Genomic DNA, 21,235 nt, shown 5'->3' with positions numbered 1-21,235 from the left:
GTGGTTGCAGCAAGCATCTCATCTCATCTTATCTTGACGTCATACAATAACAGGAGGCAAAGAAGGCAGAATTCACATTCTCCTATTGTTGGGATTAATTTGTAAAACTTGATTTAAGCATTTTATATTGAAAATGACTTCATCTACTGGGCTGAAACCACTGGCTGATTTTTGAGAGACAGGACTGCAACATTTTTTTTTGAAACTGACAAAAAGACACAGATGGCTGAACAGGTGCATACAACTTCCAAAGCTGTTAAAAGTAGTCAGATTGTCTAGAGAAAACATCAGCTAGGATGACCTTAGATGAACGTGAATGGCCATCTCTTGACCCATTACTGTTGCTGGTAACAGCTTTAACATCGGAAAACCAGGCATCAACAACTGTTAACTTGCACAAGTTTCATGGAATACTCATTCAAGCAAATCATACATTACATTATACATTTATACCTTTTAGAAGAAATAATCTGGTTGTTACCTACTTTTCCAAAGCCACAGCAATATCCTGAAAACCCTGTGCAGTTATGTTATTCTTGTCCCAAATTACTGTCCTGTGGAAAAAGATCAGCCACATTTTAAATAATGCACAAACTAAGTTTAATTCACAAAATCTTGCCCAGACACCAATATACAAATATAAATAAGGCGGCATAATTTTTGGTACCATCTAATTTTCCTTAGTATTTCTCCAACAGTTTACAACTCAGTTGCAATGTTTGGCTACAAACTACCTGTACTCTTCGAGGCCACAACACACGGTCCCAAAGGAAGTTGCCCAAGCAGGTTTAGAAGTCAATTAGAGGACAGCTATTATTGTTAAATGACTCTGAATTGGTTGCTGTTATTTTTCTCTCCTTGCTATCTCAATCTCTGCAGGTCATCAAATTAAGAATAAACAAGAACAATCTAAGCTTTCTTTTTCTAATAACACAAAATATCCATATAATACATAATTCAATCCTGAAAGAAAATTGACAGGTGTTTAATTTTACCTGAGTTTTGTGTTGATCTGTAAGGCCTTCCCAAGCATCTTAGCGCCAATGTCTCCCATTCCATTCCCACTGATGTCCACCTTCGTCAAAGTAGAATTGCTCCCCAAAGCATTAATTATTATTGTTAGTTCAGTCTTAAGCTTTGAATCTGCTAGCGATAGTGACTGTAGGGGCTACAAGGAATAAAAAGAAATGTATCAGCTTTAACTTATCAGTTACTAATGGTGTATAAAATTTGTTCTCTAAACACAAAAAGTGTGCAATTTTACATGCACAGAGTAAGCCTGAGATAAATCTCATTGTCGGTTCAGTCCAATCAGTTCCCATTCAGATTTCCTGCCTCACTGATTTCTGCAGTATTTAGCAGGTGATTCCAATTAACTAGTCCTCCAAGTTATTTCGCCATTCATTAAAAAGTGCTTCACCTCTGCTTATACCTAAAAACTTGGTGTATGGGCCATCAATGATACAAACCAACATAGATGACAATAACTCTTAGATGGCAAAATGTATTAGTATATTGACATACCAATCCAACAATTACATTTCTTAAGATTTTAACACACAAATTTATGGTTGCAAGTCATCATTTAGTAAATATTCCAGGGGCTCTCTGAAGCATAGTTATTGTTCTGTCCAGCAGTATTCAGCCAACAGCACAAGAAATATTGCTGCACATATATAAAGCACATAACTTAAGGTTCATTTTCTGATAATCATGAATAGTCACAGTAGAAAAATGTTAATTCACCTTCATTACACTAACACTAGCTGGAAGCATCGTTAACCCTGGGGAGTGCTGCAGATCTTGAAATGTTTCAAAAGTCCAGAAATGAATTTTGTAATTTATCTATATTAAACGCAATCTTATTAGTCATTTTGGTTCCTTCTTAAATTGGGATTTCAATGGCGACTATTGTCTTCTTTAGTAGGCTGATTAAAAGAGATCATCCCTACAGTGAATGTCACTATTTAAATGGTTCAAATAATTTTGGTTCTAATCAGCATCTAATGCATGCTCAATAGTTTTCACTGTATGATGTTTTGCTAAAATTCCCAGAGCAAATGCAATCTGAAGAATACAACCCATTACCATAAATGAAAGGCACTTCTGAAATGGATATTTGGGTCTACATGAAGATGCTATCTCAAATAAAGAATCCTAATATTTAAGAAGAGACCAGGAGCCCATGTTCTAGACTCCCCAGTCAGGAGAAACATTCTTTCAGCATTTACCCTGTCAAGTCCCCCAAGAATTTCTAAACTCTGGAGTATACGGGTATAATCTACTCCACATCTCCTCATCCTTGAAACCAGTCAAGCAAACCTTCATGGTATTTCCTCCAGAACAAGCATGTTCATCTTTAGGTAAGGGGTTCAAAACTGTACTTAATATTCCAGATCAAACCTCACCGGTGCCTTGTAGATTTGCCACGATATTTTTTTTACTTCTATACTTTAATTCGTTTGTAACAAAAGCGAACATACCACGCATTCATAGTTGATGCTACAATTGTTTATAAACTTTATGATTCAGGTAAAAAGACATCCAGATTCAAAGTATTCTCTACTTTTACTTTTCTGACCAAGAGTGATACCTTCACACTTTAACATCATATTTTATCTACCATATTCTTGCTCATTCATCCAAGCTCTCCAGCTTCTTCATAGATATTTTCTAATTAACATATTCAGAGACGTTAATAAAACCCGCTGGTACAGGTGGGATTTGAACCCAGGTGTCCTAGCTCAGAGGTAGGGATACTGCCACTGCACCACAAAAATCTTAGTTCTGTCATCTATTTCAGTCTATTTTTCTCAAGCTGTTCAGGGATGTTACTATTCACCTCTGGAGTAGGTCAGATTTGAACCCTGGCCTCCTGATTCAGAGATAGAGACACTACCACTGTGTCATCAACAACAGCCCTCTGTTATTGATGCTTTCCTATTTTACTAAACAACCTGTTCAGAGAGGTTATTACACACCTGAGGCAGATGGGATTTGAAACACTGGCCTCTTAGTCCAGAGACAGGGTCACTACCACTGCACCACAAGAGCCCTTTGTTACTGTTGTTAGGTTGGTTAATGTATTAACTGCGCCTGAAATATTGCGTACAATTTCAGTCCACTTTACTTGAGAAGGGATGTAGTTGTATTAGAGGTTCACTTGATGGATTCCAGAGATGAAGGACATACCTTAAGAAGACAGATTGAAGAGTTAAAGCCTATACTCTCTAGAGTTTAGAAGGATGAAAGGAGATCAAATTGAGGTACATAAGATGCTAAAGGACATTGACAAAGTAGACGTAAAAAGAATGTTTCGTCATGTAAGGCAACCTAGAACAAGACGACAGGTTAGGATAATAGATATCAAATTTAAAATGGAGATGAGAAATTACTTCTCCCAAAGAGTCGTGAATCTATGGAGCTCAACTCCGGACTGCGGTGGATAATGGGACATTGAGTAAATTTAAGGAGGAGATAGACAGATTGTTAATGAGTAATGGGTTGAAGGGTTCTGGGGAGTGGACAAAGTAGAGTTGAGGCCAAGGTGAGATCAACCATGATAGTATCAAATGGTGGAGCAGGGTCAAGGGGCTGAATTACCTGCTTCTGTTCTTCCTTCTTATGATGTCTTTTCTTCCTTCTTACACAACAGGACCATGCTTACTACCTTTCAAACCTTGGAACAGATTCTAAAGTTTAAGAAATTCTCAAAAGTTCAAAAACAATATATCTACTACATCTTCAGATCCTCAAAAATATTTGATGCAGACCACTGGACTGAGGGAATTCCACATCTGCTAGTCCTACCAACATCACCAGTACAATTTCTGCACTACACTGACATCATTAAGTTCCTCATGCTCTCCAGACAACGGTTCCCTGGTACATCTGGAATATTTTTTTCATCTTCCACCACGAAGACAGATACAAAATATTTAATGTCTGCCATTTCCTTATTCCCCACTACAAATTTACCTGTGCCTCAAATGGGCCCATGTTTACTGCCACTAGCTTACAAACATTTAGAATTCATTTTTATATCTCTTATTAGTCTACTCATTTTCTTTTACCCTTCCAAACAATAATCCTAGTCCACCTTTGCTGAATTCTAAGCCTTAGAATTCTCAAATAACTAACTTTTTTAAAGGAATACTGTAATCTTACACCTTTGATCCAATATTAACTTTTTTCTTATGTTAACTTTGACTAAGTTTTTGTGCCCTAAAGGAATGGGTTGCAAATTATGTATTCATTTGTTAAATGCTAGCCATTGTTGGTCTGCCTTCCTGTCTTTTAATGGAGCTTCCCATTCTTGTTTTGTTGAAATTTAAAGCATTCAGAACGACTTTGCCATTTTGCAGTAAACAAATAACTACTGCAGCAACTTATATTTTGAATATTCAATGAGTACACTGGTTTTCAAGTACTACATATGGCATGAGATTGCAAAGAGGAACCAAACAGACAAGAGTAATACCATAAGGTAGCAAAAAAGACTTTTCTATCTCTATTAAAAGAAAGTCTTAACCATAAGATTCTTATCCAAACACCAGGCAAAGAGCAACTGATGGGGAATAGAGAAGTACATGAATAGACTTCTGTTGCAAGAAAAACAGACTCTGCATTGGGATAATAATGAACACAGTACAATAACAGTTCAAGTTGAATGAGCAAAAATATGTACGTAACCTGCCATCATTTGGGTACTGATACAATGTTGAGTCAGAACCAAATCATTAATATATACCTTTTACCTCTATTTCTGAAATTTCTTTTATTCTAAGAGAAAACAAAAATCGTAGATGTAAGCTCAGGGACTGCCAAAGACCTGTGTGAAACCCACAGAATATCACATTTGTAAAGTGTCAGGGAAGCTTCAAACAGAGATACATCATCAACAGACAGCAAGGGAGCTTACTATTTCCTCATCCCCAGCAGAAATCCATCCCTTGCAGCATTTCTGCTTTACCCTCCAAGAATAGAGGAGAGGTTAAAAACCTCTTTATAAATGATTAAGCTTTATAAAGGAATCTTATTATGGACAGATTTGAGATCATCATGATTTGCAGATATGAAATCTTGCAGAATTAAAGGTTAATAATCAGTTTTATATGACATTGCAGTAACAGGCTTCCCATTATAAACAGGATGGATTAGAAGTACTATGCAAAGTAAAGCTTGCTTTCTGCTTTGAGAAGCTACCTGCCATACACAAAAACTGTTTCCATAGGGACTACATTTCAATAATCATATCAGCCATGTGTTAAGAAATAACCTTGCTAGCTAATAAACCAGGGTGGAGGATCCATTAACCATTTTATAAAATAGTAACAGTTATTCTTCAGAGGTTACCAACAGTAGATCACAAATTTTTGTTTGACTAAAGTATCCTTAAAGCAAATCAATTGTTTATGTGAATAGAATGATCTTCAAAAGGATTTCAGAACAGACAAGTCACAATATCTCAACTGAGATGTGTATCTTCATGCACTATATCTTATCTAATATGAAAGGAACATTGTGTGCAACTTTCAGAAAGCTTGAAAGATACAGAAACCAAGGAGCTGCTCTCTATACCTACATTGAGGCTAATTAATTGTATGAATAACATTCGGTTTTGTAAACTCCACCACCTTGTATTTATTGAAAACATGGTCTTATCAATCAGAGAAGGAAGAAGGTTCAATGCTAACCTAAAAAAAGGCAAGATCATTGTGTTACTTCAAGACATAATTGAATTTTAAGATTCTAGTCTGTCAAGAACACAAGCCGCCAATGACATTTGGCAAGGAAAATATTGTTAAGGGTTTATATTTCAATGGAGGTGAAAACACATTAGCAACATTATAGGTGACATATTTTATAGATGAAATGGAGTGGGAGGCTGACAAGGAAAACAATAGAACCATCAGAGCAGTAAAATGGAGCATCACCAGGGCATACATTAGTAAATTGCATTTACAGTTGAGGTTAAGGTCTTAATGCTGTTAAGGTTATGAAAAAGAGAAGAAATTAACATTGAAATCAAATAGTACATAAAAGCATGGAAAATGTAGCTTTGTCTCCTAAAGCTTCATTTTCCATGTTTTTATGTGCTTTTGAAGACAAAGCTATATCAACACTGATAGCTAACAGTAGAAATAGAATGAAGGAGTTGAGACTGGAAGAGTTGAGTGAAGAAGCTCTTTCAACATTTATAACATGGTCAGCAGGGTCAAAGGAAGTAAGAAAGACAAAGCAGAACGAGAACACAGTCAACAAGCCACAGCTATAAACATATAAGCCATCACTTGTGATTGGACTAAGTGAGCTTAAGTTGCAGTAAAACGGTAGGCTGATTGCAGAGTATTGAAAGGAGTGATCCAAAATGAAGAGACATAGTTCAGGACATTAAAAATAACATTTTGAAAATTGAACACTTTTTCAAAATGTTTGATGTACTTTTGAACAAATGGTAGGGACAAAACAAAATAGGAACAGGCTGATAATATCAGTGATCGCTGGAGCAAGAGAAGTTAGGTAGTCAGCAGCTTAGACAACAGAAGATTGAGAGAGCAAGCCTCATGGATTGGATAAGTTTGTTGAAAGTGAAAAATATGAGCTATGCACAAATAAAGAGATGGTAGAAGAGGCATACAAATGTTTGAATTCCTTTTTCTAACACACAGTATATTCCATGAAAACCAAGTGGAGAAGTACTGGAAGCAGGCAGGGTCCTAAATCTTAGAAGAAATAGGATTTTCAGTTTTTATTTTCCCGTGGGGAAGGCATTGCAAGAATCTGGCTGACTAAGGATTCAATCTAGAATTCAAAATACTATTTATTTGTATTTCTACGGATAATAATGAAAATACAGCTGATTTTGAAACTTGATGCCGAGTGCCAATTGTGTTATGATGAACTCTATCCAAATTATTTAGTAAACATGGATGACATTACTTGAGGTAACAACATTTGATTTAAGCAAACATCTCAGGACATAAATGTAACTTCAATCCTTAACTGGATATTAATTCAGTTTTTCTGTATTGCTGTAAAACAGATTAGCATCCTCTATTCATTTCTGATTTATCTAAAATGCCAAATCTCATTTAAGACTTAATCTTATACTCCTAATCTCTAGTTTGTATTTCAACCCTTATTCATACCTTTTATAAAGACTTAAATGTTGCTCTCACTTAATCATGCTTCATTCAACTCAAATAATTTTAAGTTCCAAAATTATTTTGTTACCTTGCTTTGTACATTAACATCTCCCTCTTTAAAATATTCTAAATAGGCTTTTACAACTGCAGTATAACAACCCACTGAAATTTCTGATCTGGTAACTTCAGCACTTGGGGCTGAATTCCGTGTTTCCCCATTGACAGGTTTGAAGCCATGGAACTTGTCGGACCCGGAGTACAGCCTGCCCTTCATATACTTGCAACCCGACAAACAGCAGGCCAATCGTGGACCTGAGGTAACAATGTTTGACATGATTTCTCCTTGTCAGGCCTCGTGGTATTATCGCTGGGCTGTTAATCCAGAGACCTGGATAACATTCTGGGGACGCGGGTTCAAATCCAGCCACAACAGATGGTGGAATTTGAATTCAATAAAATATCTGGAATTAAGAATCTAATGATGACCCATGAATTCATTGCCAATTGTCGGCAAAAATCCACCTGGTTCACTGATGTCCTTTAGGGTCTGGCCTACATGTGACTCCAGACCCACAGCAATGTGGTTGACTCTGAACTGCCCTCTGGGCAAATAGGGATGGACAATAAATGCTGTCTAGCCAGTAACATCCTCATCCAGTTAGTGAATAAAAATAAACATAAGAGCTTAACTCCCTCACCCCTGGGATATAATCAAGATTAGGAGATGCTGTCATTATACAGCCAATCCAGTTCAGTTTTTATCCCAACCAGTTGTCCTTTTGGCATGGCCTCTGAAGCCCCAGCTCCTTGTCATCCTTGCCAGGTAGGTACTTGGAAAGGTCCCCAAACTCATACCCAGATCATGAGCCAATCCAATGATTCATGCCTCTGTCCTGAAATGGAGAGCTGACAGCCCGAGTGGTTGATCCAAAGGAGTGGAAGTTCCACTCCCAGCCTATTAACAGCCAACTGGCCATTAAATTGTTGCAGGGTGATGGGTTTCCCTCATGTGGCTCCTCCTTTCCCCTCTCGACAATGTTTCAGATGGGGGTGCAGGAAATCTGGTACTTTATATATAATTCACTTTAACATCTCATATTGAATATGCAAATTATTGCTGTCAGCTGGACTTTCAAACCTTTCTCCCACTTTCACTCTTACTGGTACACATCCATTCACTCATGTTCCACAACAAAAATGTTTCCCGACTGACAACATTAAGGCTCTGAATGGAACTGATTTAAAGTAATGATGCAAGTAATGAGAGATAGTAGGAACTGCAGATGCTGGAGAATCCGAGACAACAAGGTGCAGGGCTGGATGAACACAGCAGGCCAAGCAGCATCATAGGAGCAGAGAGGCTGACGTTTCGGGCCGAGACCCTTCATCAGAAAAGTAATGAACTAGCTTTTCTCCTTATATCTATTGTATCCCTTCTTAATATTCAAAAAGACAAAATGCCCCACCATTCAACACAAGATTGTGCAGTTATGATTACAATGTCTGTAATATCATGTAGAGTTCAGTACTGTAAGACAATCTTTTCTCCACAGCCCTTGAAACCATGTAATTCCCCCACCTCCCTATTCTCTCATCCCTTCTCTTCGAAATTCTCATTTAAGTAGTAATGTGGGTTAAAACAGAAATTAGGTGAAGAAACATAACACTTGAAAAAATCTCAGGAACAATGCAATAGATGCAATCAGAATTTCAAACAGACTTCATCATGTATAAAAGCTGCAGTGAAAATATGACACACCATCAGTCAAAAACAGTTGCTTAAATTCCCAGTGAAAATTAAAATGCTACTTTTTAGGTGTCACAGTACCAATACATCCTACTATGGACAAATGATCACTCAAATCAGTGAGAGTCTCAGTGTATTGGAGACTAATGGTTCCTCCAACTTCAGTAATTTTGAGAATTAATTTAGAAATGAAAGACTCAAATACCAGCAGTTGTAATTTTGGGATCCCTTCCACAACAATTTAAAAAGCAATGTATTATTTGTAATCAATTTTGTGACATGTTTAGTTTAAAAATCTCTAGTAGATAAAATAAGAATGTCATTTTACCACTAAAATATTAAGTCCAATATCAAAACCTTGCAAAAACTTACTGATTCTTCATCTTGAATCATCTGTACAATGTTATCAAGCACCGGTGCAAGATTCCTGCCAAAAAACAACGGAAAAAATACCATGTTGGAATGAAATTCTACAATCAATACACATTTAAAAATCCACCTCTCCAACTACACCTCCAAAGTCACTGTCAGATACTGACACCTTATGTATATATCTAGACAATGTAACAAGGCTATCTGACAATGGAGCAGAGTTAAGCCATATCCTATTCTTACAAATTATTTACACAAGTGATCTTTACAGCAAAATATTGTATAAAAGATCAGGAACATGAATTGTGGTTCATTTGCCCCCATCTGGTCCTAAGGGATACTGTGTGTTCACCACACTTGCTTTGCCTGAGATCAGCACACTTAGTATAGGTGAGGAAGTGAACATGGAACCTTGTTTGAGGAATGCACAAGAAGCACAGCACTAATAAGTTGAGGAAAGTGAGTACAGCAGTGAAAGTAAACATTAAACAGCAATTATTATTAACAGTATTACTGTAACAATGTGGATTTATAGGATGTCTTTAAAATTTTAAAGGTGTTTCACAATACTGTTAGCAAACAAAATATATGAGACTGAGCAAGAGAGATGCATTTTAGAATAAGTACAAGATCAACCTATGTGGCCTGTTCGGTTGTTCTATCATTAAATAAAATCATTCTTATCTTTGATCTCAATTCCACTTTCCTGGCCAAGAATTCCAAAAATTCACAACTCAGTGAATAAATTCCTCATCTCAGTTTTAAAGGACTGGCCCTTTGTTCTGAGACTACGTCCCTACTTCTAGTCACCCTCAGGAAACCCAAAAGGAGCTACCTCTCAAATCCACCAGCCAAATCATTTGGAATCTCATAAGTTTCAGTAACTAACTTTGGTTTTTTCAAATTCCAGAAAATATAAGCTCAAACTACTCAGAAGCTCTCTTTGCGGAAAAATAATCAGATCTTGTATTAAAAATACAAGTTGTAATATCAAAATATGGGTCAATAATCTTTTAAAACTCAGTTGCATTTAAGTGCAGTAGCAAATAAACCTTGGGATCTAATGACAATGCCAAGAACTTAAAATTAAATGGTAAACCATGTACAGATTTCATTGAGTACATGCTCTTTGATAGACAATATACTTTGTGACAGCAATAATACAAGTATCATATTTTCGAACAGTAACGCATATACAATTAAACATCAGAAGGGAGTCGAGAGCAGTTGTTGCCTTTGAGGTTAGAGAGAAAAGAATGATTGGATTTGGGCATGGGATGTTATTCTGCTCTTACTTATATATTTCCATTATAAGTGTCTTTATCCACAATAATGATGGAACTTGTCAGTACAAACACGTCCCACTACAATTACACACTCCAGCCAGTGAAAGGGAAAACTTGAGTAACATGCATCAGGAGGCATAATGCCATTTATGAAAATATACATTAATGTCTTTTGTAACAGTACAAATTTAATGTGGAAAGGGGCAAACTAATCACCATATGCAAATAAGTGGAAAACGCAGAAGAAAGCTCCAGTAATTTGCTCTTCAGTTGCTAAACCCAACTGCATTTATGGCAAGTCTCATTCACACATGGACACACGACAAATAAAGATGCAACACATGCTACACCACTACTTTCAGTTTGTTTTTATTCTTAAAAAAAGTTGTTTTTTTTTTTTTTTTTTAAATACACATTTCAGAATATCACTCATTGTTGATGCTAAATATCCTGTTTGGTATAACCTCAAAAGGACCAGGGTCAAGAAATAAAGCCATCAGCAAGGTCTAAAAGTATCTCAAACATATCAGTTCAAGAGTTTTCCAAGTTAATTTTTTATCTATATCAACTTAGAACCTGAAAGTGTCTTTATACTTACACCTCAAAGCAAATATAAATGCAATGCATTTCTGGTTGATATCGCAAGTTATTTTTATCATGCTGAAGGGAGTTATAATTGCAATCACCGCAACTATTGAAGACATTTTTTTCTGGACGAGTAAACTGCTGGATCCACTGACTATCCTCAACTGGCAACAATATGCCAATCTACCCAGAATCTTGATGGGCTACAACAGGCTCACCACTGTACCTTCTGAACTCAGATTTCTCGGATTTAAAGCATATAAATGAAAGTTTGAGCTCCTCATAGCCCAAACTGAACTCAATATTTCTCGACCTCAGTGGCTTGGGCTCTATTAGAATTGCTGCACTAGAACTGGCCTCTTACTTCTATAGCGCCATCATTGCAAAATGTACTAAAGAAATATTGATCATTATTTTGAAACTAGCTATTATCACCTCCACACACGTCAGACTCTAGTATCGTTACTAAAATATGACATGAAAACTATTTTTCAGTTGGGGATACTGTTGTGCTATTCTATTAATACTGGCATATCTCCAGAAACTTCCCAAAGTGTAACAGTCAACACACATGCTATTTAACCACTAATAGTGTTGGAATCACAGTGCAGTGGTAGTGTCCCCAATTCTTGGTCAGAAGGTCCAGGTTCAAGTCCCAACTGTTGTCAGAACATGTCCAAACAGAGTGATTAAAAATATGTAACCCTGCCCTTACTCTACAGTTAATGCTAGTACATATATTGCAATTAGAAAACAAGTTTTCTATTAAAACTAGAAAGTAAACTTTCTCTTTCCACTTCAGATAATAAAAGCTGAAGGGCAAATGGGCAGCTTTCAGACCTCCACTAATAAATACAAACTGGCTTCTAGTAGTTTCTGTACGTTCCTGTAAACAGCAAGATTCAATTCCTCTTCCTGCAGTGATTGCCTGGCCTACAGGGCTTTCCCACAGCCATGTAACAAGACCTGAATTGAAGGATCACAGTGATCAAATCTGCAGTTCACCACTTAAATGATACAGAATTTTGGAGTATTAAAAATGGGGTACTTAAATTCACTAACATTTTTATTTTCTTAAGCGTAGTCTTGAAAGCATGGTTTATTGTCAATCACATTTTCCAGGTCTAAATCAATTTGGCAAAAGTATTTAATGATGCATGATGTAAGCAAAGAGCTAACGCTTAGCCATGAAACCCTGCAGGACCTCAATCATGAAAATTCTGCAAGACCCTTAAGGTCGTCTATCAGACTTACTTCCAACAATTGGATAAATCCAGTCTTGATACTGTCATACTCAACAGGGTGTCAAGTGTTGAGAAGGAAGAGGTTAAAAAGTGTTCTTTATCTTCAAAAATGCCAAAGCTTCAATACCACACATAAGGTTACTTAATAAGATAAGAGGCAATAGTCTTAGGGATAGAACACTATCATACACACCATACATACATGACTGGCTAACAGAAGACAGAGTTGGGATGAAGGGGGCATTTTCAGGATAATGACCTGTAATTAGTGGAGTGCCACAGGGATCAGTGCTGGGGCCACATTAATTACAATATATATGTTAATGACTTGGATGAGAGAAGTGAAGGTTTCTGGATGATACAAAATCAGCTGGGAAGGCAAAACCTGAAGATGACATGAGGTGTCTACGGAGGGATATAGAGAGGTTAAGTGAGTGGGCAAAAAATTCAGCAGGCAGAAAAAAAATGTGGGAAAACTAGGGTTATGTACTTTGGCAGGAAGAATAGAAGCAATGAATATTATTTAAATGGGAAAACAACTGCAAAAATCTGCAGAACAGAGATTTGAAGGGGGTCCTAGTGCATGTAACACTAAGAGCTAGCATACATGTTCAGCAGTTATTGGGAAGACAAATAAGGGTTAACCTTCATTTCAAAGGGAATGGATTATAAAAATAGGCAGATTATGTGAAAACTATAAAGGTACTAGTCAGACAACAATTTTGGCCCCTTTACATAAAGCAAGATATACTAGCATTGGAAGCAGTCCAGAAGGAGGTTCACTAGGTCGACCCTGGACAAGGAGGACTTTTTTTAGGAGAGGTTGAGTAGGTTGTGCTTGTACTCTGAGTTTCGAAAAATAAGAAATCTTATTGAAACATGCAAGGGTCGGAGGGGGCTTGACAGGTAAAAGGGTAAGAGGTTGTTTCTCTTTATGGGACAGTCTAGGACTGGAAGGCATATTCTCAGAATAAGGAGTCACCCATTTAAGACAGAGATGAGCAGGAATCTTTTCTCAGAGGGTTGTGGATCTGTGGAATTCTTTATCACATAGGGCTGTTGAGGTTGGTCATTAAGCATATCCAAGGCCGAGATTAACAAATTTCTAATAGTTAAGAGAATCAAAGGTTGTGGCATAAGGCAGAAAAGTGCATTTGAGGATTATCAGATCAGCCGTGATCTTATTGAATCTGCTCTGCCATTTAATCGGCTGAACAATCAACTTCTGCTCCTATGTCTTATGGACTTACAGCACAGTCATAAGATCATATTAGCCACATTATGCAATAATATTTTTGATTATGATAGTAACACAGAAAAAGATCACAGAATCATTATGGTGCAAAAGGAGGCCATTTTGCTATTGTGTCTGTATTGGCATCATAAAATAATTCTCTGGATTGGCAGCAAGGTTAAACTTCGTTAAACATGATATTTTTGTATGAAAGTTATGCAGAATGTTAAGACAATCCAAGTAAATAATGCATTTACTTGATGACAATACAACTGATGTTTATTAGTCTGTTTCAGTTAGTTATCCACAAAAAAAGTACTTACTTGGACTTTATATTGTTGAAATTTTTGCCTAAGGCTAGATGGCGAATTGACCTATTCTTGCCCATCCACACTACAAGAGTAGCAAGATCGGAGTCTAAACCTGTACAAAACAAGGTTACATATTGTAAAAATGAACACGCTGCATAATCTCCAAAACAAAATGCTGCAATGTAGTCATTCATGATCTCATCAATGGTTTGCTGTACGTGTAGCAGAGAGCAACCAATAGGACAGCACAGCTGCTGTATAGGGAAGGAATGTAAACTATATTGTAACCATGCATTTTCTTTACAGCAAATCCTTGACTTCTACAACTTTGGTTCTATAATGTAAACTAGAAAGTGCATCCAAAAATGATGCAATCCACCTGAACAGATGCTTTATATATTTGTAACACCGGAGCTACAGCAGCAGTGGGAATACTGCCACTGGGGTTGTTAGTGCTGATTATTTTACGTGAGAGGGTGAGTTTAATTTTACAGCCCAGTGACGGGTCAGCTGTCTTAAATCATAAGGAAAAGTTTAAAAAAAACACTAGCTTTTATGTTGTGGTCATCACAAATGTCAGGATTTCACAAAGTGATTCAAAGCCAATTAACTACTCTTGCAGTCAATGCTGTAATGTAAGAAACACAGCACTCAATATGCATAATGCAAACTCCAATAGGCAGCAGACATAAATAATACAATAATTTTCAGCCATTGGTGTTTTTTTTTAAATTTCAGATCTCTAGCAGCTGCAGTATTTTGCTTTATTTTTAGTATATAATCTTCTCAGCTTTGCTGACTCAAAAACTGTTCCTTTAGATTCAAATTGTACATCGCTTTAAGAAAAGTGATTGAGAAATCAGTTAGCCTAATATCACTTGTCAAGAATTTACTGGTGTACAAGTAAGGCTGGAGGGTCTGAATGCTTGAAAATTTTCAGCTGTGTAAAGATAGCTAGCATGGATTTACAACAGGTAGTTAATTCCTGAAAGACCTGATTAAATAATTCGAAGAGTTTTTTGAAGTAGCGGACAGGGAAATTTCTAAGGATGTTCTTTATATACACTTCCAGAACAAGTCTGATAAATATCCTCATGGAAATCAGGGCAAATTATTGAATTATTTAGGAAATTGGCTCCATAGCAGGAGGCAGAATGTAAGTGTAATAAGCAGGTACTGTACCTGACAAGATGTGTTTAGTATTTTTTTTTAAATATATCACAACTGGGGCCTCAACTCATCATATGTGGCAACTCAGATGATAGGATAGAAAGCTACCTTCCAGTTTGCCAATAACTATATGTGACTTTGCAAGCAATATAGAGGGAAGTATAAAATTACCAGTGATTAACAGATTAAGCAAATGAGCAAAGCTGTCATAAAGGCATACCAATGCAGGCAAAGCCTATTTGGACCTAGAAAATACTTTGTTCTACTGTTTTTAAGTGGTAAGAAGATAGAAATAGTGGGGTTCCAAAAGACTTAAACATCCAGGTACAAAGATCACAAAAATATCATGGAGGAGAAATAATTAAAATGCAAAAAGAATTCCGGATTTTACATCTGGAAAACTACAACATAAAAAGGGGGAGGGGGAGAATTTATGTTTCAACGAAACCCTGGTTAGAACACACCTGGAGTACGACGAGCCATTCTGAGCACAGATTCTTAGGAAGGATATATTGACATTGGAGGAAGTAATGATAAGGTTTACCATAATCATATCTTAACACCAAGCATTAAATTACAAGGCAAGATTGCACAAATTGGGGTGTAAAGGCGGATTTGATCATAGTTTAAGATTACTTAAATTTAAGCAACAAAGGAATAGATTAGATAAAAAAGTAACTATTCCCATCGGGTGGAGAATCTGAGACTAGGGACCTAGTCCAAAGTGTAGAGACAAGTCTTTCAGGATTTAAATCTGGAATATTTCCGCAAACAAAGGGTGCTACAAGTTGGAAATGCTTTTCCACAAACAGCAACTGATGCTAGGTGAATTGTTATTTTCAAATTGGAACTGGATAGAATTTGGTTAACCAAGAGGTATGATGGAATTTGAGCGAAGGCTGGCTATTTGCAGTAGACTGCAGATCAGTCATTATCTCACAGAAGAGCAGAATGGACTCAATGAATTAAATGGTCTATTCCTGCTCCCAAGGTCTTAATTTCTACAGGTATCTGAAATAATCGGTGTTACCACCTGCCCACAAAGATCAATCAAAATTTCAATAAAACACCAAAGTTTGACAATGATAATAGGTTAAAATGAGATATTTTATATCAGGAGTGGAGGAGGGGCATAAACCTAGATGATAAAAATCTTACATATATATTGAATAAGCCATCTAGTTTAACATATACAAAAGGCAATATTCCAGGACAGCTAGTTTTGAAATAAATTTAACCCTGGGTGTGAATGGTACATACTCCAAGTTTTGCTGAGATTTCACTTGGTTAATGGAAGTGTGCAAAGACGATGAGTGGATTCTTCACATGATACATTAAATTAAACAGCTATATCATTGACTTATTGAAGATGAGACTCATTGTTAAAAAAAAATCAAAAATAATTCTTCTTACCATTGTCTGAAATATCCAGTTTTGATATATTATGGACTTCTGCAATGCAACCTTCTAAAATCTGAGCCCCACCTGACCTTAGCTGTGGACAAAAGCTTGGAGTTAGTATTACTGATTAACTGGGATGCCACAATATTTAATGATTATCGATTATTCCACAATTACAACGAGGCATTACAGAAACGTTTTGCTATTCATCTACTGGGAAATACAACATAGTAGTATATTTCTTAATCCACTCTGCAAACTTACAGTATCTTTTCAAGAAGGCAGCTGCAATTGGAAGACAATTTTAAGCAAACTTTACAATTCTTATAGATGCCTTTTAGATTTCATGACATGCAGCTCAACAAAATTTGGTAATAGACTGGTTATTTCTAACACAATTAACAATGTTCAAGGCTGCTGCGATTCGACCAAAGCAGTTAAAGCATGGCGGCATCTTGCACTTTGCTGTCTAAAAAAGCCCAAAAATGATTAACTATTACACAAAGATCTGACTAAACACTACAAAATAGTTTTCAATTGAAAAGTTTAAAACCTAATGGTAGGTTTTTGAGAGAGATGAAGAAACAATAAAAAGCATACAGTTTTTTTTTGCAGTAAAATGGAAAGGATGCTCAAATAATTCAAATTAAGCAAGATCAATAGCGCAGTAATGGGAGAAATTAGGGCTAAACATTTGAATTAATTGATCATTTGAATTAAGTGCCTTTGAATTGAGTAGACTGCAAATGCAAAACCAATGCAAAAGCAGCGGGAAGCAGCAACTGGTAGATGGAAAAAAAAGGCAATTACAGTGATACCTGAATAATGTTTAATTATTAAGCTAGAATAAAAGTTTAGCAATTACTTCCTTACACTAATATTATTGTTCCCAGAGGCTTTCAACATTTCTATGCCAACTTCTTCCCCCCAAACTCCAAACAAACCCTCCAGTACGTGATAAGTTCTGACCTGAAGTAGTTGGGAAACTTCAAAATTCTTATAATAATTGATGAAAATTATTTTACAAGTACTTTATGCCAGTTCATTCTTTTGAAACAATATATTTTGCATTCTAGTTTAAAACAAGATTTACATCCTATAGAGATTTAACTATTTGTTCTGCTTCAATAGCAGTTCTGGGCTTCAAATCATGCATCCTGCTTAGGCTTCCTATTAGTTTGTACCCAATGTTCAATAACAATAGTGATTTAAAAAACATTTTAAAAGTGATATGAAATTTACAGAGATGTATTTATTGCAATTAATCATAGAAACCCTACAATGCGGTAAGAGGCCATTCGATCCATTGACTCTACACAAACCACCTCCAAAGAACATCCCACCCAGACCCTGCTCCCCACCCTATCCCTGCAACACATTTACCATGGATCATCCACTTGGCAGCACATCTTTGGACTGTGGGAGGAAACCCACACACGGGGAGCACAGGCAAACTTCGCAAAGGCAGTCATTCAAGGCTGGAATCGAACCTGGGTTCCTGGTGCTGAGAAGCAGCAGTGCTAACCATTGAGACACACTGACACCTAAAACATTTATGATACTTCTACATTTTCTTAACTCAACAGTTAGCCGCTAAAGATTGGATGTGAATGTGAAATAGAATGTAAGAGTGAAAACTTATTTTGAAAACTGTAACTGGTACTCAAAAATTAATCTGGATTAACTGACTTGACAATTTCTAGCCTAGAAATTTCTAATGAACATTTGCATATACCAATGTTTCAATACACATAATATAATCAAAAAGCAGGACACTATATTATGAACAAGTAGCTTCAAAACACAGTAGACTGTAAATCAACACAAAGGCATTTTACTAAAAATGATCAAATGGGTTTTGCCCAACACTTCTTCAAAACACTAGGCTGAGCCAAAAATGCTATTGCACAAAACACCTGTGCCAAACATTTCTAATGATAATCCTGACAGATAGATAAGGAAGCCATTTACTGGATCAACAGTGGTTAAAAAGGCAGGGAGGGTACTTACACAGTGACCAAGCTAAGGAAAGCAGTAAAGGGGGAAAAAGAATAGCATACATCAGTGCAGAGCTGGTGTGGGCAACAGCATTACAGCATAGCAGTTTAGCAACCCTGAATTCTGATCACACTAACCCTTGAAAATTGTTAAAATATTGGCTAAATGAGCCCCAAACCAGATCTGGTCTTACAGCTAGTTTTGAAACATATTACTATGTAAATATCTGCTAATGCAGATTCACAAATTAAAGGAAAATTGTTATTCTATCAGTTAATAAATATTTCCACATAGGACATCTTGATGAGAAACAGGCTCTGAAGTCAACATACAGAAAAAGTCGATTCACATACTCCATCACCTGAATTAATTTAATCAGTTATAGTAGTTATGGTTTATTCATGATCATCATATTTACAATTTGGAGTCTCTAATTAATTGGAACTATGGTAATCCAACAACTAGTCAGTTTGAGAAGTATAATGCAGATGTGCTGTATTAAATATTATTTTTTCCATTTTAATTCATCACTAATCTTTGAAGAAACATGGCACATCCTCTCAGTTGAAACTAAGAACTGGTTTGCTTTAAGATGGCTGAAGTATACAACATCACCAGATTCCCTATTTCCAACACCTTTGCATAGACAAAGGCCACCTTCATAGGTAATTGCTTCTCCCTGCCTCGTTAAACAGAGGAAATGAGTTAACTGCCAGAACGTCAAATAATTTAATCACTTGAGCCACCAAACAATGGTAGAGAGAAGTTGTGTCAGATGGAAGGTTTGAGTTATAGGGAAAGGCTAGATAGGCTGGGACTTTTTCCATGAGAACGTAGGAAGTTGAGAGGTGACCTCAGGTTTATAAAATTATGAGGGGTATAGATAAGGTCAGTGGCAGGTGTCTTTTCCGTAGGACGGGGGATTTCAAGACTAGCAGACAGAAATTTTAAAAAAGACATGAGGGGCAATTTTTTTTTGTTTTAAAACACAGCAGGGTTTGCGTGTAGAATGAACTTCCTGAGGAAGTGGTGGATGTGGGCACTGTTACAACGTTCAAAAGACAGTTAGTTAAGTACATGAATAGGAAAGATTTGGAAGGATATAGGCCAAGCACCGGCAAGTGGAACTTGTTCAGTTTGGGATTATGTTCGGCATGAACTAGTTGAACCAAAGCATCTGTTTCCATGCTGTATGACGAAGTTGATCAGTTTCCTTTTGGAATCTACAAGATTTTTTAACTTCTGTTGACAAACTGAAGGAAGTTATGTGATACAACCTCTGTGGTGTGTGTTTCTGAATCCATGTAGTAGCAGAAGAGCAGAATGTGCCAGCAGCAGTAAGGAAAAACTGTCCCTTTTCTTTGTCCAAACTTTCACCAAAGATTTGAGACTCTGTGCTGAGTTCTGGAACTGTGTAAGACTAAGAACTTCTACTGAAGAAAGGCTTTGAATTTCTGAAGTCACAATTTGAGATGACAAAAGGACACACTGGCCAAGACCTTCAAACAACTGCCCTAGTTGAGAAGTCAAGACTCTGCACACAGAACATTCATTATTTTTTTCCTTCCTTTTTCTCTATTTGCACTTGGCCTTGGCCAATTGAATTTAATTTGTATTTCTGCGTGCTTGAGTTGAGTTTGTGCAGCCTGCGTTAGCAAAACAGGGACTTTGTTTCTAAAAAAACAATTCTTAATATCTTTTAAACTGCGTTGTAACCCTCTAAAACAAACAACTAACTTGTTTAACTTATGAAAACCTGTCTAGATTAGGTGTTTTTTTTCCCCAGTCTGTACATAAATGGTTAAGTATGCACATTGAATTGGCAACATAGCAGCCTAGCACGCTTTTTAAATTCTAATTTTCATAACATAAGATTTATTGATATATTCCTCCTAATGTTTAATCTACCTCAACTTGAGCAACCTTATCACAAGGACATAAGCAATACTAATGGATTTCCTGCATCTGGAATGTCAGGACAGGAATACATTTTCTTTGCAAATTAAAATACACAGTCTTTCCCAAGATTCAGTGCTTCACAGTCACCGACCTGAGCCATGCAGAACGAATTTATGCAGTTAGTTGCCATCATCTGGGACAGTAGCAGGGAAGATAAATACACTTCAGAACTGCTGAGTCAGAGATGGAAGAATCAGCTGTGATTTCCCATTATCATTGCTATGCAGGAGCTCCCAAATAAACAGAAAATTCACAATCAAATACAGATTTTGATATGACGTTCATTGCAGTCAAAAGGACTTCAGCAGTCACTGGTAAGACTTTTTTTTTTTTTTTTTTTTAAAATGAACACCGATCATTTGTTGCAGTAATCAAGGACATCTGGGACCAAACTCAAATTTTTCAGGAGAGAAACATTGTCAAGAATAACAATGAGAGAAAGTATATATTCTTCAAAATGAAATAATAACTAAGTTTAACAGAGTTGTCTGCTACTCTTTTGAAAGTTAAATTAATTCAACGAATAAAACTGTTCCTTCTTACCTCACAACTGCTCAGGTCAAGAGAAACATCCTTTAGATGAGGATTGCAAGAAAGCCCAAGTAAAAGTGCCCTGTAAAGAAAGAATTGCTTTCAAATAAATATTGCATTGTCAACTTTGACAGTACTGAAGAGAAAACACATGGGCTAAATCTTAGACAACAAGGTGCAGGGCTGGATGAACACAGCAGGCCAAGCAGCATCATAGGAGCAGAGAGGCTGACGTTTCGGGCCTAGACC

General features: G+C 36.6%; 1 protein-coding gene across 1 annotated transcript in view; it reads right to left on the bottom strand.

The window, feature by feature from the left end:
- Positions 1-21,235, bottom strand: part of LOC109934313 (F-actin-uncapping protein LRRC16A-like) — a 403,104-nt gene that overhangs the window by 125,113 nt on the left and 256,756 nt on the right. Inside the window, exons 16-21 of the mRNA XM_048608843.1 lie at positions 20,999-21,068; positions 16,511-16,592; positions 13,940-14,039; positions 9,268-9,322; positions 996-1,168; positions 486-554 (exon numbers count right to left, since the gene is read on the bottom strand). Coding sequence (XP_048464800.1) covers positions 486-554; positions 996-1,168; positions 9,268-9,322; positions 13,940-14,039; positions 16,511-16,592; positions 20,999-21,068 — 549 coding nt within the window. The remainder of the gene's footprint in view (positions 1-485; positions 555-995; positions 1,169-9,267; positions 9,323-13,939; positions 14,040-16,510; positions 16,593-20,998; positions 21,069-21,235) is intronic.

This window comes from Rhincodon typus, chromosome 2 (genome assembly GCF_021869965.1).
Source record: "Rhincodon typus isolate 14 chromosome 2, sRhiTyp1.1, whole genome shotgun sequence".
Lineage (NCBI taxonomy): Eukaryota > Metazoa > Chordata > Chondrichthyes > Orectolobiformes > Rhincodontidae > Rhincodon > Rhincodon typus.
Note: the sequence above shows the minus strand (reverse complement) of the source record. Positions and strands in the feature narration are given on the sequence as shown.